A 14660-nucleotide genomic window follows, 5' to 3' on the forward strand; every position below is an offset into this window, starting at 1 on the left:
TTTTGATGGTTTCTTCTATTTCCTCTATTGTTATTGGTCTGTTTAGGTTGTCTATATCCTCCTGACTCAATCTGGGCAGATCATATGACTTAAGAAATTTATCTATGCCTTCACTATCTTCTATTTTATTGGAGTATAAGGATTCAAAATAATTTCTGATTATCTTCTGTACTTCTGAAGTGTCTGTTGTGATATTGCCTTTTTCATCCCGTATGCTAGTAATTTGGGTTCTCTCTCTTCTTCTCTTCGTTAGCATGGCTAAGGGTCTGTCGATTTTATTTATTTTTTCAAAGAACCAGCTTTTAGTTTTGTCAATTTTTTCAATTGTTTCTTTTGTTTCGATTTCATTAATTTCAGCTCTGATTTTAATTATTTCTTGCCTTCTACTTCTTTTGCTGTTGTTTTGCTCTTCTTTTTCTAGGATTTTGAGAAGAAGTATGAGATCATTTATTTGTTAGTTTTTTCTTTAAGAACCATATGATCATCTCGATAGATGAAGAAAAAGCATTCGACAAAGTACAGCATCCCTTTATGTTCAAAACTCTAGAAAAATTAGGGATAACAGGATCATACCTCAACATTGTAAAAGCAATCTATGATAAGCCACAGGCCAGCATCATTCTGAATGGAGAAAAATTGAAGGCATTCCCTCTAAAATCTGGAACAAGACAGGGATGCCCTCTCTCACCACTTCTGATCAACATAGTCCTCGAAACACTAGCCAGAGCAATTAGACAGACGAAAGAAATTAAAGGCATAAAAATAGGAAAAGAAGAACTTAAATTATTACTATTTGCAGATGACATGATTATATACCTAGCAGACACAAAAGGGTCTACAAAGAAACTATTAGAGCTAATAAATGAATTCAGCAAAGTGGCAGGATATAAAATCAACACGCATAAATCAAATGCATTCCTGTATATCAGCGACAAATCCTCTGAAACAGAAATGAGGACAACTACTCCATTTACAATATCCCCCCCAAAAATAAAATACTTGGGAATCAACCTAACAAAAGAGGTGAAAGACTTATACAATGAAAACTACAGAACCCTAAAGAAAGATATAGAAGAAGACCTTAGAAGATGGAAAAATATACCCTGTTCATGGATAGGCAGAACTAACATCATCAAAATGGCGATATTACCAAAAGTTCTCTATAAGTTCAATGCAATGCCAATCAAAATCCCAATGGCATTTCTTGTAGAAATAGATAAAACAATCATGAAATTCATATGGAAAAATAAAAGACCCAGAATAGCAAAAACAATGCTAAGCAGGAAGAGTGAATCAGGCGGTATAGCGATATCAGACTTCAAATTATACTACAGAGCAATAGTAACAAAAACAGCATGGTACTGGTACCAAAACAGGCGGGTGGACCAATGGTACAGAATAGAGGACACAGGAACCAATCCACAAAACTACAACTATCTTATATTTGATAAAGGGGCTAAAAGCATGCAATGGAGGAAGGATAGCATCTTCAACAAATGGTGCTGGGAAAACTGGAAATCCATTTGCATCAAAATGAAACTGAATCCCTTTCTCTCGCCATGCACAAAAGTTAACTCAAAATGGATCAAGGAGCTTGATATCAAATCAGAGACATGGCATCTGATAGAAGAAAAAGTTGGCTATGATCTACATACTGTGGGGTTGGGCTCCAAATTCCTCAATGGGACACCCATAGCGCAAGAGTTAACAACTAGAATCAACAAATGGGACTTACTCAAACTAAAAAGTTTTTTCTCAGCAAAAGAAACAATAAGAGAGATAAACAGGGAGCCTACATCCTGGGAACAAATCTTTACTCCACACACTTCAGATAGAGCCCTAATATCCAGAGTATACAAAGAACTCAAAAAATTAGACAATAAGATAACAAATAACCCAATCAACAAATGGGCCAAGGACCTGAACAGACACTTCTCAGAGGAGGACATACAATCAATCAATAAGTACATGAAAAAATGCTCACCATCGCTAGCAGTCAGAGAAATGCAAATCAAAACCACCCTAAGATACCATCTCACTCCAGTAAGATTGGCAGCCATCATGAAGTCCAACAACAACAAGTGCTGGAGAGGATGCGGGGAAAAGGGTACACTTGTTCATTGTTGGTGGGACTGCAAATTGGTGCAGCCAATTTGGAAAGCAGTATGGAGATTTCTTGGAAAGCTGGGAATGGAACCACCATTTGACCCAGCTATTCCCCTTCTCGATCTATTCCCTAAAGACCTAATAAGAGCATGCTACAGGGACACTGCTACATCAATGTTCATAGCAGCACAATTCACGATAGCAAGACTGTGGAAGCAACCTAGATGCCCTTCAATAGATGAATGGATAAAAAAATGTGTCATTTATACACAATGGAGTATTACTCTTCATTAAAAAATGACAAAATCATAGAATTTGGAGGGAAATGGATGGCATTAGAGCAGATTATGCTAAGTGAAGCTATCCAATCCTTAAAAAACAAATGCCAAATGACTCCTTTGATATAAGGGGAGTAACCAAGGACAGGGTAGGGAAGAAGAGCTTGAGAAGAAGATTAACATTAAACAGGGATGAGAGGTGGGAGGGAAAGGGAGTGAGTAGGGAAATCGCATGGAAATGGAAGGTGATCCTCAGGGTTATACAAAATTACATATAAGAGGAAAGGAGGGGTAAGAGAAGAATAATACAAGTGGAAGAAATGTTTTACAGTAGAGGGGGTAGAGAGAGAAAAGGGGAGGGGAGGGGAGGGGAGATAGTAGAGAATAGGATAGAAAGCAGAATACATCAGACACTCGAATGGCAATATGTAAATCAATGGAAGTGTATCTGATGTGATACAATAATCTGTATACGGGGTAAAATTGGGAGTTCATAACCCACTTGAATCAAACTGTGACATATGATATATTAAGAACTATGTAATGTTTTGAACAACCAACAATAAAAAAAAAATCTTACAAGCCCAGTCTTTACTGTCCATAGTTGTATTGACATTCTGGTCTTCTGAACTCCCACCATAATCACCCATTAAGCTCAACCTACAATAATCTAGAACATTCCTAGCTTGCATCTCTAGATATTGCAAAATTCTTTCCATAGTGGAATGAAGTGGCATAAGTTTATAATCCCAGTGGCTTGGGAGGTTAAGGCAGGAGGATTGCAAGTTCAAGGCCAGCTTCAGCCAGTTTATCAAGGTACTTAGCAACTCAGTGAGATCCTGTCTCTAAATAAAATAAACAAAGGGGCTAGGGATATAGCTCAGTGGTTAAGCATTCCCTGGATTCAATCTCTGATACAACAATAACAAAAAAATTCCTCCCAAATTCCAAAACACTCTAAAAGCTTCTAAACCACGTGGTCAGGTTAGCCACAGAAATGACCCCAATTCTTGGTATCAATTTCTGTTTTAGTCAGTTTTTTTCACTACTGTGGCCAAAAGTTCTGATAAGAACAATTTCAAAGGCAGAAAAGTTTATTTGGGGCTCATAGTTTCAGAGGTCTCAGTCCACAGATGGCCAACTCCATTTCTCAGGGCCAGAAGTGAGGCAGAACATCCTGGCAGAAGAATACGGCAGAGCAAAGTAGCTCAGGACATAGCACGAGGAAGGAGAAGGAAGGATGGAGGAGAGGGGGACAGGTAGAGAGGGGGGAAGAGGGAGAGGGAGAGAGAGAGAGAGGAAGAGAGGAAGAGAGGGAGAGAGGGAGAGAGGGAGAGAGGGAGAGAGGGAGAGAGCTCCCATCTCACCACAGACAAAATATAAACCCCAAAGGCACAAAGCCAATGACTCTCCACCCCCCTCCAGACATACCCTACCCTCCTACAGTTCCACCCAGTTAATTCCTCTCAGGGAATTAATATACTGATTAGGTTAAACTTTTCATAACCCAATGATTTCACCACTAAACTTTCTTGCATTGTCTCACACATGAGCTTTTGGGGAACTTCTCACAAAACCATAACACTTACTTAGAACAAATTACTAATTTTTGTGATATAACACCTTGATTTTAATTATCTTCATAATAAACACAGAAATCAAGTTCGTTTCTTACATAATGTTGTGATATTTTCAGGCTTCTCTTCATCTAAATCATTACTCTCACTTTCAAGGTCTTCATCTAAATTACTTTCCTAAAATCACAGAAAGAAAGAAAAAATATTGGGGAAAATATTTAAGGAGGAAAAGGTTTTAGTTCCTTATTTTCATAACTTCTTTTTAATGCAATATTCTCCCCCATCCCCTGCTAAATCTACAAAGGATAGAGGATAAGACAGAGAACTATTTGTAAGAAATTCAATCCAAAGACTACCATTTTAAAGAGGAGTTGATATTCTAGAGAGAAGATATCCAATAATTGGTAGAGTATTTGAATAATGAATGTACATGATACACATAGGGTAAATTATATAATATTGTAACTTCAAGGACTAAGAAAGGGTACCCGTAGGTAACAGATTATTATTTTTATTGTAATCCATTATGGCTTATGACTTGAAAAAGGATGTATATTTTTATAAAATTCTAAGGAAAATTGGGTTTAAAAATAGTTAAAAGACAGAATGACAATGGGCTTTTTATAAAATACTGATCTTTCAGTAACAACCCAAAGTCCATAGTTCTTTTAATTAATAACCCTCCAAATTTTCCCTAAAGTATTACTTCTGTATTAAAAAATACTTAATTGTTCCTGTAGCAACATGAACTCTGCCTATTATAGAGAAATTGAAACACATGAAAATATTACTTTTTCAGGGTTATGATCTCAGTCAATGTTTCATCTTTTCACTGAGATAGCTATAAATTCTTTATTTCCAGATCAGTATAGGTAAGGTTGTATTTCTAAATATTAACCTTTACTCCTATCTGACAAGGATCTAGTATTAAAAAGACAAATCATTTAACTTAAAAATTGGCAAAGATCTGAAGAGAAAGAAATGGCCAGTAAACATATGAAAAGATGCTCACAACATTAATCTACAGAGAAATGCAAATCAAAAGCACAATAAATCACCATGTCAAACCCACAAAGATGGCTATAGTAATAATAGTAATAAAATGGAAAATAATAAGAGTTAGTGAAGACTTGGAACTCTCTCTACTGATTGGAATATAAGGTAATACAAAACTACTGTGGAAAACAATTTGATACTTTTTCAAAAATTTAAACTGAGAATTACCATATGATGCAGCTTCTACTCCTAGGTACTCAAGAGAATAAAGACATACATTCACACAAAAAACTTGCACATAAATGTCCAAAAGCATTATTATTCAAACTAGCTTAACAGTGAAAACAATGTCCATCAGCTTATGATTATGAATAAACCAAAAGATGGCATATCCATTCAATGGAATGTCATTTGGAAATAAAAAGAAATGGAATCTTATACATATTACAACAAGAATAAACTTTGAAAACATTATGGCAACTGAAAAGGAAAATCACGAAGGACGATATATTGTTATGATTCCATTTATATGAAATGTGTAGGATAGGTAAATCTATAGAGAAGAAAATTGGCTATTGTTGCATAGGGCTAGAGGACAATGGGTGGATTGAGGGAGTGCTGGCTAAAGGGTATGGGTGTGCTTTTGAGAGTAAAATATTCTCAAGTTGATTGTGATGGTGGACACAATAAAGGCCATTAAACTGTACATTTTAAATGGATCAATATTGTTAAACCTAATAATTTATCATTAAATACTTAGTGAATGGAACATTATCAAAATAGGAAAGTGTGTGGGCCAAGAATAACATTTTACATGCTCTCCAAAAATAAGCGACATATGATCATCACTATTAATGACAATAATATTTCTTTTAAAAAAGTATTCAAAGCTCCAGGTAGAAGAATGTATTATGCCAATTACCGAAGATTCTTTAGGTTCCAATTTTGGGTTCAGAATGTTTTCTAAATAGTCAACTTTTTCTTTCCATGTACCCAGATTTCTATATTCTTTTTTCATTTTTTCCAGCCTAAAGAAAGTAATCAGTCATAGATGAAATAAGTCAGTAACAAAAGAATATATGTATGTTATGATTCACATAGTATGATACACTTCTAAAAAGTTCTAAAAGAGACACACACACTATATTGTCTAGGGATACAGTCAAAAGAATGGAATGCTTCCAACAAAAATGAGTAAAGTAGTTACCTGAAGATGGTTAGGGAGATTATCATAAGGGCATATAAAACACATTTCTGATATTGGTGGTATTGTATATCTTAATCTGACACATAAATATCTAGGTAATATAAACATGTTTCAGAAATTATTCAATACATATCATTCTAAGTGTTTTTAACCACACACCCTGGTCAGGTTGGGTTGCTTGAACTAAATGCTACAGATTGGGTAACTTAAACAACAGAAACAACAGACACCTATTTCTCACAGTTCTACAGGCTGAGAAGTCCAATATCAAGGTGCCAGCAAATCCAGTATCTGGTAAGGTACTCTTTCTGGTTTCAGATGTCCATCTTCTTGTATCCTCAGAGTGGAGAGAGATGGATCTCATGTTTCTTCTTTTAACAAGGGAATTAGTCCCATCTATAGGGCCTCACCATCAAACCTAAACTATTCCTAATTATCTCTCAGAGGTTCCACCTCCAAACACCATAATATTGAGGATTAGGTTTTTAACATATGAATTAGGATGAGCAAGCCAAAAAATTCAGTTCATAGCACTCTACATACATATTTTATAAATTAATCAATGTATAATATGATAGTTTCCTTAAAACAGGTTTAAGGGGTTAGGGTTTAGCTCAGTAGTAAAGCACTTGCCTAGCATGTGGAAGGCCCTGGGTTCAATCCCCACCACTGCAAAAAATAAACAAAAATAGAAAAACAGTTTTTAATAAAAGGAATTTAGCCTTTAGTCCAAGAAATTTCAAAAGGCTGAGTAATCTAAGGATGCACTCATTAAAAATTAAATGGAAAAGAGAATGTTTTCCAATTCATTTCATGAGGACACTATGGCCTTGACAATAAAATCTGACAAAGACATTTTAGGCTAATATCATTCATAAACATAAATGAATAAAATATAGTTTCAGTATGAAAAATCCAGTATTGTAGAAACAAAATAATATACAATGAACAAGTCAATTCATCCCAAGAATACAAGGGTGTTTTGATATTAACATTAGAAAATATAATTTAAATGTCATTTAACTGACTGAAAGAGAAAAAAATCATTAGACAAAATTCAACACCCACTCATGATTTTTTAAAAAAATTCTTAGATCACTAGGAACAATATTCAACAATATAGTTAACTGGCTGCAGCTCACATGCACATATGCATGCACACATGCACACACACATATACACAAAAGAACCTATATAAATAATGTTCTTCAATGTTAAATATTAGAAGTATTACTTTTAAAGATCATGAAGGAAAAAAAAGAGCTCCACTGTTACCACTTTTATCAGACCCTGATTGGTGCTTATAGCTAATGTAATATGTCAAGAAAACAAAGAGGATAAGGTTTGGGGATAAAGAAACGAAACTACTGTTATTTGTAGATGAAACGATTGTCTAAATAAATTACCTGATACTATAAATTAAATATAAATAATTTTAAATATGAAAACAGTGAAACAGATATGAGAGGGAACTTCTGGGAAGGTAGTGGCAGCAAAGGCAGCATGATTTTTGAATCATCTTAACTCCCCACATAAAATTATAAAGAATATTGAGGTAGCAAACCCAAAAGCCTATGGACAACATTTATAAGAAACCATGCAGGAAAGTATATACACACATAAGACCTTCATGGCTCAACGTATATGTGGGAGAAAGCAGTTAGTGTAAAAAGAGTAATATGATAGCCCTGAGAACAACAGACCCCCAAAATAGCCAATAGGAGGTCACTGGAGAACACAGAGAGCCAATTTGAGAAAAGCAGTTGATATTTGGAGGGGTTTGTTCATTTAAATAGTAGTTGAGTACAAAGAATTCATGTAAGAGCTGATGAGGGGATTTAGGATGGTGAGTTAGAGGAAGGCTGCATTCTGTTGCTCCCTTACTTGGGATTCAAAAGTGGGAAAACTGCTTGTCAGTGTGATAGGTAAAAGAGGGATTTCACTAAAATTCAATATTTGGACAGTCAGAGTGTCTAAGAGACTCAGAGATTTGAATCTATTAAAGAAAGAGTACATTGAAGCCAAGCCAGCTACACCAGTGGCAGTGGCAATAGTTCTAGTCTACCACATAGGGATGGGAGAGAAACACAATGAAGAGATTTGACACAGAAAACATGTAACTTAGCTGATTCAGAGGCTGCAACATAAACTGGTGTTTGAAAAGTGTTCAACTGGCAATTGGAGAATTGAGGCGAGAAGCATTTGAGGAGTTCATGCTGTAGCTTGCTGCTGCGGAGCCGAAGAGTTCATGGCAAACATTGCCATACTCTCCCAGCACTTAAGTGCCTACCATGTGGCTTAGGGTTTACCTGCCAGGATATGAATGAAACAAAAACACAAAAAAGGTACCCAGGGGGATTCAAAGTAAGAAAAATGAAGGAAAGTCCAACTTGCTTTTCCCTATGTCTAGAGGCTTCTGTGACCAACTGAATAGGGTAGGAAATCTGAATATGTAGGTGTGACTATGTTCAGGGACTAAGTCTTGAAAGCCTATGTATGTTTGTGACATTTGCTGACTCCACCATTCCTTGTTTGTTTGTTGACTGGTTTTCATTGTGGGAATTACCATTATAGATGTCATCCTAGAAACTAGGTATTTATATTAATGCATCAGTTTTTGCTATTATTTATTTACTCCTATTCTGTGAAGTGCTGGAAACCTATAGGGACTATGTTGCTAAAGTAACTCAAAACACAGAATATACCTTGCTTCACATAAATTAACATTGAAACTTCAACTATACTTTAATACAAAGAATAGAAGAGGAAAAAGCCCAAACTAATGACCAGGTACCCAGTAGGAATGGCTAGGGTGTGGCCCTCAGGTCACATACACAGACATTCACTGCTAAGAGCAAAAAGCTAAAATTAGCACAAAGGCTGTGGGTAACACACCTATAAGGGGATATCAATCTAGATCACTCTCTGAGAAGTAATCACTCTCTGAGAAAATTTTGGAAAGAGAAGGCAGAACCCTAAAAAGGACCACATGTGAGACTGGAAGAGAAATCCACCCCAACAGATGCATAAAAACCAATAAAGGAATACAAGAAATATGAAAAGCAAGGTAACATAACATTTCCTAAAGCATATAATTTGTCATAAACACACCCCAAAGGTATTGAAGTGGATGAAAGAATTTTTAAAATGATTATAAAAATGATCAATGAATTCTGAGAGAACACAGATAAAACAATTGTCTGTTCAGGATATGAATGAGAAATTTAGAAAGGAAATAGAGATAACTGAAAAAGAACCAAACAGGAATCTTGGAAATGAAAGGCACAATAAATTAATTTTTTTTAAATGTTCAGTTGAAAGTCTCTCGAATAGAGTTGACCAAGCTGAAGAGAGAATCTCAGAGCAGGAAGACAAAGTGGCCAACCTTGAAAATTTAGACAGGATTTAAAGAAAATAAAATAAGTAACCATAATCAGAATAAACAAGAATTCTGGGACAATATTAAGACACTAAATCATTGAAATTGAGGAGAGTTGTAAGAGGCAGGCTAATGGCAAGAGTAACATTTTCAGGAAAATAAAAACAGAAAAATTTCCAAACCTTGAGAATGAGATACACATCCAGATATAGGAATCATTCATAACCCTAAATAGACAAGATCAAAAAAGAATTTCTCCATGACACATTAAAATGCCTAACACATAGAAAAAGGACACAATTGTAAAAGCCTCAAGAGAAAAACATAAGGTCATATTTAGAGGCACGACAATCAAAATTCGTTCCAATTTTCTAGCACAAAGCCAGGAGGATTTGAAATGATGTGTTCTAAGCACTGAACAAAAATAACTGTCAACTAAGATTGTTATTTCCAGCAAAGCTATCCTTCAAAACTAAAGCAGAGGGCTGGGGATATGGCTCAAGCAGTAGCGCGCTCGCCTGGCATGCATGCGGCCTGGGTTCGATCCTCAGCACCACATACCAACAAAGATGTTGTGTCCGCCGAGAACTAAAAAATAAATATTAAAAATATTCTCTCTCTCTCTCTCTCCTCTCTCACTCTCTCTTAAAAAAAAAAAAAAAAACTAAAGCAGAAAGAAAATCTTCCAAGATAGGCAGAAACTAAAAGATCTCATCACTACAAAACCAGCATTACAGAACTTACTAAAAGAAATACTCCATACAGAAGAAATCAAAAACAAACCCCAGTGCTCACAAATGAACAAAACTTATTTGAAGAGTAACCATGCAAATGAGAAACAGGACCAAATTAATGTTACAATTAATAAAAAAGGCCAGAATTAATAAGAATCTCTCTATAATAACATTGAACGTAAATGGTCTCAACTGAAGACTTAGACTGGCAGAATGCCAAAAATTCAAGACCAAACTGCGACAGCCTAGGCCCAGCCCAGACTGTCCACACCAGCCTGCGTGGGACCCAGGCTCACAGTAGGCCCAGGTCCACCCATCCACCGGTGGCGAAGACATCCACCAGAGCCCAGCCTTTGGCAAAGGACCACCTCTTCTGACCACCAGAGACTATCACAGGACCCAGAACCTGACAAGATCCATCCACACCGACTTGCACAGTACCCAGGTCCAGGGTAGGTCTGAGTACACCTCCCACCCCCACAACCTGGGAGCCTAAGCCTAACCCAATTCCATCTTGGGACACTGTAGTCATCGCCATAGCCTTCCCCATGCAATAGCCCCTAACTTTTTAACAACAGACAGGGCCTAGAAGCAGCTGCATTTCAGAGAAGGCATCCCAAAGGGAGTGTGAGGCCAACTCTTTCAGCCCCATCTCTGTAAGACATTGCTTCCATCTTGGGGCACCTTAACTATTATCTCGAATTACCTCAGCTATTGCTGCCATTACTTTTGGATACAGTAGCATACATTGAGGGATACCAGCAGAGTCTGAAAGTCCAACATCAAGATGAGGTATAGACAATCAGCACGGATACAACAAGAATATCGGGAAGAAACTATATCTCAGATCCACACTGCAAGAAAAGAAGACACATAGACAACATGAAAAAACAAGGGAGGAAAGTGCCCCAAACAAACCAGGATACTATAATAACAGAACCCATGAACAGCAAAGTTGATGAAATGTCAGAGAAGGAGATCAGAAGGTTCAGAATTAAAGTGATCTGTGAATTAAAGAATGATCTTAATGAGCAAATAAAGGCAATTAAGAATTGATTACTCCAACAAAGAGATAAGAGAGCAAATACAGGTAGCAAAAGATTACTTCAAGACAGAGAAAGAAATCTGAAAAAAAAAACAGTCAGAAATCCTTGAAATTAAAGATACAATAAATCAAATAAAAAACTTAATAGAAAACATAACCAACAGACTAGATCACGTGGAAGAAAGAATATCAGATAATGAAGTCAAAGTACACAATATGGAAAATAAAGTTGATCACACAGTGAAGACAGTAAGAAACCATGAATAGAACATCCAAGAATTATGGGACAGCATCAAAAGACCAAATCTAAGAGTTATTAAAATAGAGGAAGACACAGAGTTTCAAACCAAAGGAATATACAATGTCTTCAATGAGATAATATCAGAAAATTTCTCAAGCATGAAGAATGAATTGGAAAACGAAATACAAGAGACTTACAGGACACCAAATGTACAAAATTAGAACAGATCTACATCAAGGCTCATTATAATGAAAATGTCTAGCATACGGAATAAGGATAGAATCTTAAAAGCTGCATGACAGAAAAATCAGATCACATATAGGGGGAGACCAATTCGTATCTCAGGAGAGTTTTCAACCCAGACCCTTAAAGCCAGGAAATCATGGAACAACATATACCAAGCTTTGAAAGAAAATGGATGCCAACCAAGAATCTTATATCCAGCAAAACTAAGCTTTAGATTTATTTGATGATGAAATAAAAACCTTCCATGATAAACAAAAGTTAAAAGAATTTACAACTAGAAAGCCTACACTACATAACATCCTCAGCAAAAGATTCCAAGAGGAGAAAATGAAAAACAATGATGAAAATAAGCAGATGGAGGGATTACACTAAAGGAAAATCTAATCAGAGGAGAAACCAAGTCATGTTAAATACCAAAAATAAACAAAAATGGCTGGGAATAAAAATCATGTCTCAAGAATAACCCTGAATGTTAATGGCTTAAACTCACCAATCAAAAGACATACACTAGAGGCCCAGCAACACCCGGAGGGGCAGAGCGGCCCCACACGCCTGCAAGGTAGGCGGACCTGCGACCCACCAGCAGAACAGGCCCAGAGGCCTGGTGAGGGGCAGAGCCGCCCCCTCCCCCAGTGCCTGCAAGGTAGGCGGAACTGTGACCACCAACAGAACAGGCCCAGTGGCCTGCGGAGGGGCAGAGCCGCCAACCAAGCCTGCAAGGTAGGCGGACCTGCGACCCACCGGCAGGTCAGGCCCAGCAACCCGCAGAGGGGCAGAGCCGCCCCACGCGCCTGCAAGGTAGGCGGACCTGTGACCCACTGGCAGAACAGGCCCAGAAACCCGCGGAGTGGCAGAGCTGCCCCACGTGCCTGCAAGGTAGGCGGACCTGCAACCCACTAGCAGAACAGGCCCAGCGGACTGCGGAGGGGCAGAGCTGCCCCCCCCCCCCGCGCCTGCAAGGTAGACGGAACTGCGACCATCAACAGAACAGGCCAGACCTGCAACCGACAGACAGAACAGGCCAGAAAACCCGTGGAGTGGCAGAGCCGCCCCAAGCGCCTGCAAGTTAGGCGGACATGCTACCCACTGGCAGAACAGGCCCAGCGGCCTGCCAGTGTGGTAGGCACATTGCCCCAATTGGAGGAGGAGCACAGCCGCCGCCCGCGCCTCCACAGGAGACTTTGCAACTATACAAGAGCAATACAAATATATAGGGGGAAAATTCAATAACACAACAGTTTCACCAAGCAGAAAGAAACGCGAACAGTATGAAGAGACAAGGAAAGAAAGGACCACAAGCAATGCAGGTCAACTCAACATTAGAAGAGGTAATATCTGCAGCAGATGGAATGTCAGATAAAGAATTCAGAATATACATGCTTCAGATGATCTGGAGTCTCAAGGAAGACATTAGACAGCAAAATCAGACAATGAAAGATCACTTCAACAATGAATTACATAAACAAATCCAGGAAGCAAAAGATCAACTATACAAGAAGATAGAGGTTATAAAAAACAAACAAACAGAAATCCTAGAAATGCAGGAAGCAATAAACCAACTTAAAAACTCAATTGAGAATACTACCAGCAGAGTAGAACACTTAGAAGATAGAACATCAGACAATGAAGACAAAGTATTTCAACTTGAAAAGAACATAGACAGTTCAGCAAGACTGTTAAGAAACCATGAGCAGAACATCCAAGAAATATGGGATAACATAAAGAGACCAAACTTAAGAGTCATTGGGATACAGGAAGGTATAGAGGTCCAAACCAAAGGAATGAGCAATCTATTCAATGAAATAATACGAGAAAACTTCCCAGACGTGAAGAATGAGACAGAATCCCAAATCCTAGAAGCCTACAGGACGCCGAATGTGCAAAGTCATAAGAGATCCACACCTAGACACATTATAATGAAGATGCCCAACATACAGAATAAGGAGAGAATTTTAAAAGCTACAAGAGAAAGGAAGCAGATTACATTTAGGGGTAAACCAATCAGGATAACAGCTGATCTCTCAACACAGACTCTGAAAGCTAGAAGATCCTGGAATAACATATTTCAAACACTGAAAGAAAATGGGTTCCAACCAAGAATTGTGTATCCAGCAAAATTAAGCTTCAGGATGGAAGATGAAATTAAAACCTTCCACAATAAACAAAAGTTAAAAGTGCAGCTAGAAAACCATCTCTCCAAAAAATCCTCCGCAAAACATTATAAGAAGAGGAAATGGGAAATAACAATGAAAACCAACAGTGGGAGGTAGAACAGTAAAGGGGGGGAAATAATCAAAGAGGAAAACAAACCATGTTTAGTAACATAAATAAACAAATATGGCTGGAAGAACAACCCATATCTCAATAATAACCCTAAATGTTAATGGCTTAAACTCACCAATTAAGAGACACAGGCTAGTAGAATGGATCACAAAACATGACCCAACCATATGCTGCCTACAAGAGACACATTTGATAGGAAAAGACATACATAGACTGAAGGTGAAAGGTTGGGAAAAATCAAATCACTCATATGGATTTCGGAAACAAGCAGGAGTGTCCATACTCATATCAAATAAAATAGATTTCAAGCCAAAGTTAATCAAAAGGGATAAAGAGGGACACTACATACTGCTCAAGGGAACCATACACCAACAAGACATAACAATCATAAATATATATGCCCCCAAAAATGGTGCAGCTATGTTCATCAAACAAACTCTTCTCAAGTTCAAGAGTCTAATAGACCACCATACAATAATCATGGGAGACTTCAACACACCTCTCTCACCACTGGACAGATCTTCCAAGCAAAAGTTGAATATGGAAACTATAGAACTCAATAACACAA

General features: G+C 37.5%; 1 protein-coding gene across 1 annotated transcript in view; it reads right to left on the bottom strand.

Moving 5' to 3' along the window:
* The window catches only part of Catspert (catsper channel auxiliary subunit tau), a 126546-nt gene that overhangs the window by 58887 nt on the left and 52999 nt on the right, over window positions 1–14660 (bottom strand). Inside the window, 2 exon segments of the mRNA XM_026405358.2 lie at window positions 4060–4138; window positions 5880–5985. Of these exon segments, the coding sequence (XP_026261143.2) occupies window positions 4060–4138; window positions 5880–5985 (185 nt within the window).

This window comes from Urocitellus parryii, chromosome 1, assembly GCF_045843805.1.
Source record: "Urocitellus parryii isolate mUroPar1 chromosome 1, mUroPar1.hap1, whole genome shotgun sequence".
In the NCBI taxonomy this organism is placed as follows: domain Eukaryota; kingdom Metazoa; phylum Chordata; class Mammalia; order Rodentia; family Sciuridae; genus Urocitellus; species Urocitellus parryii.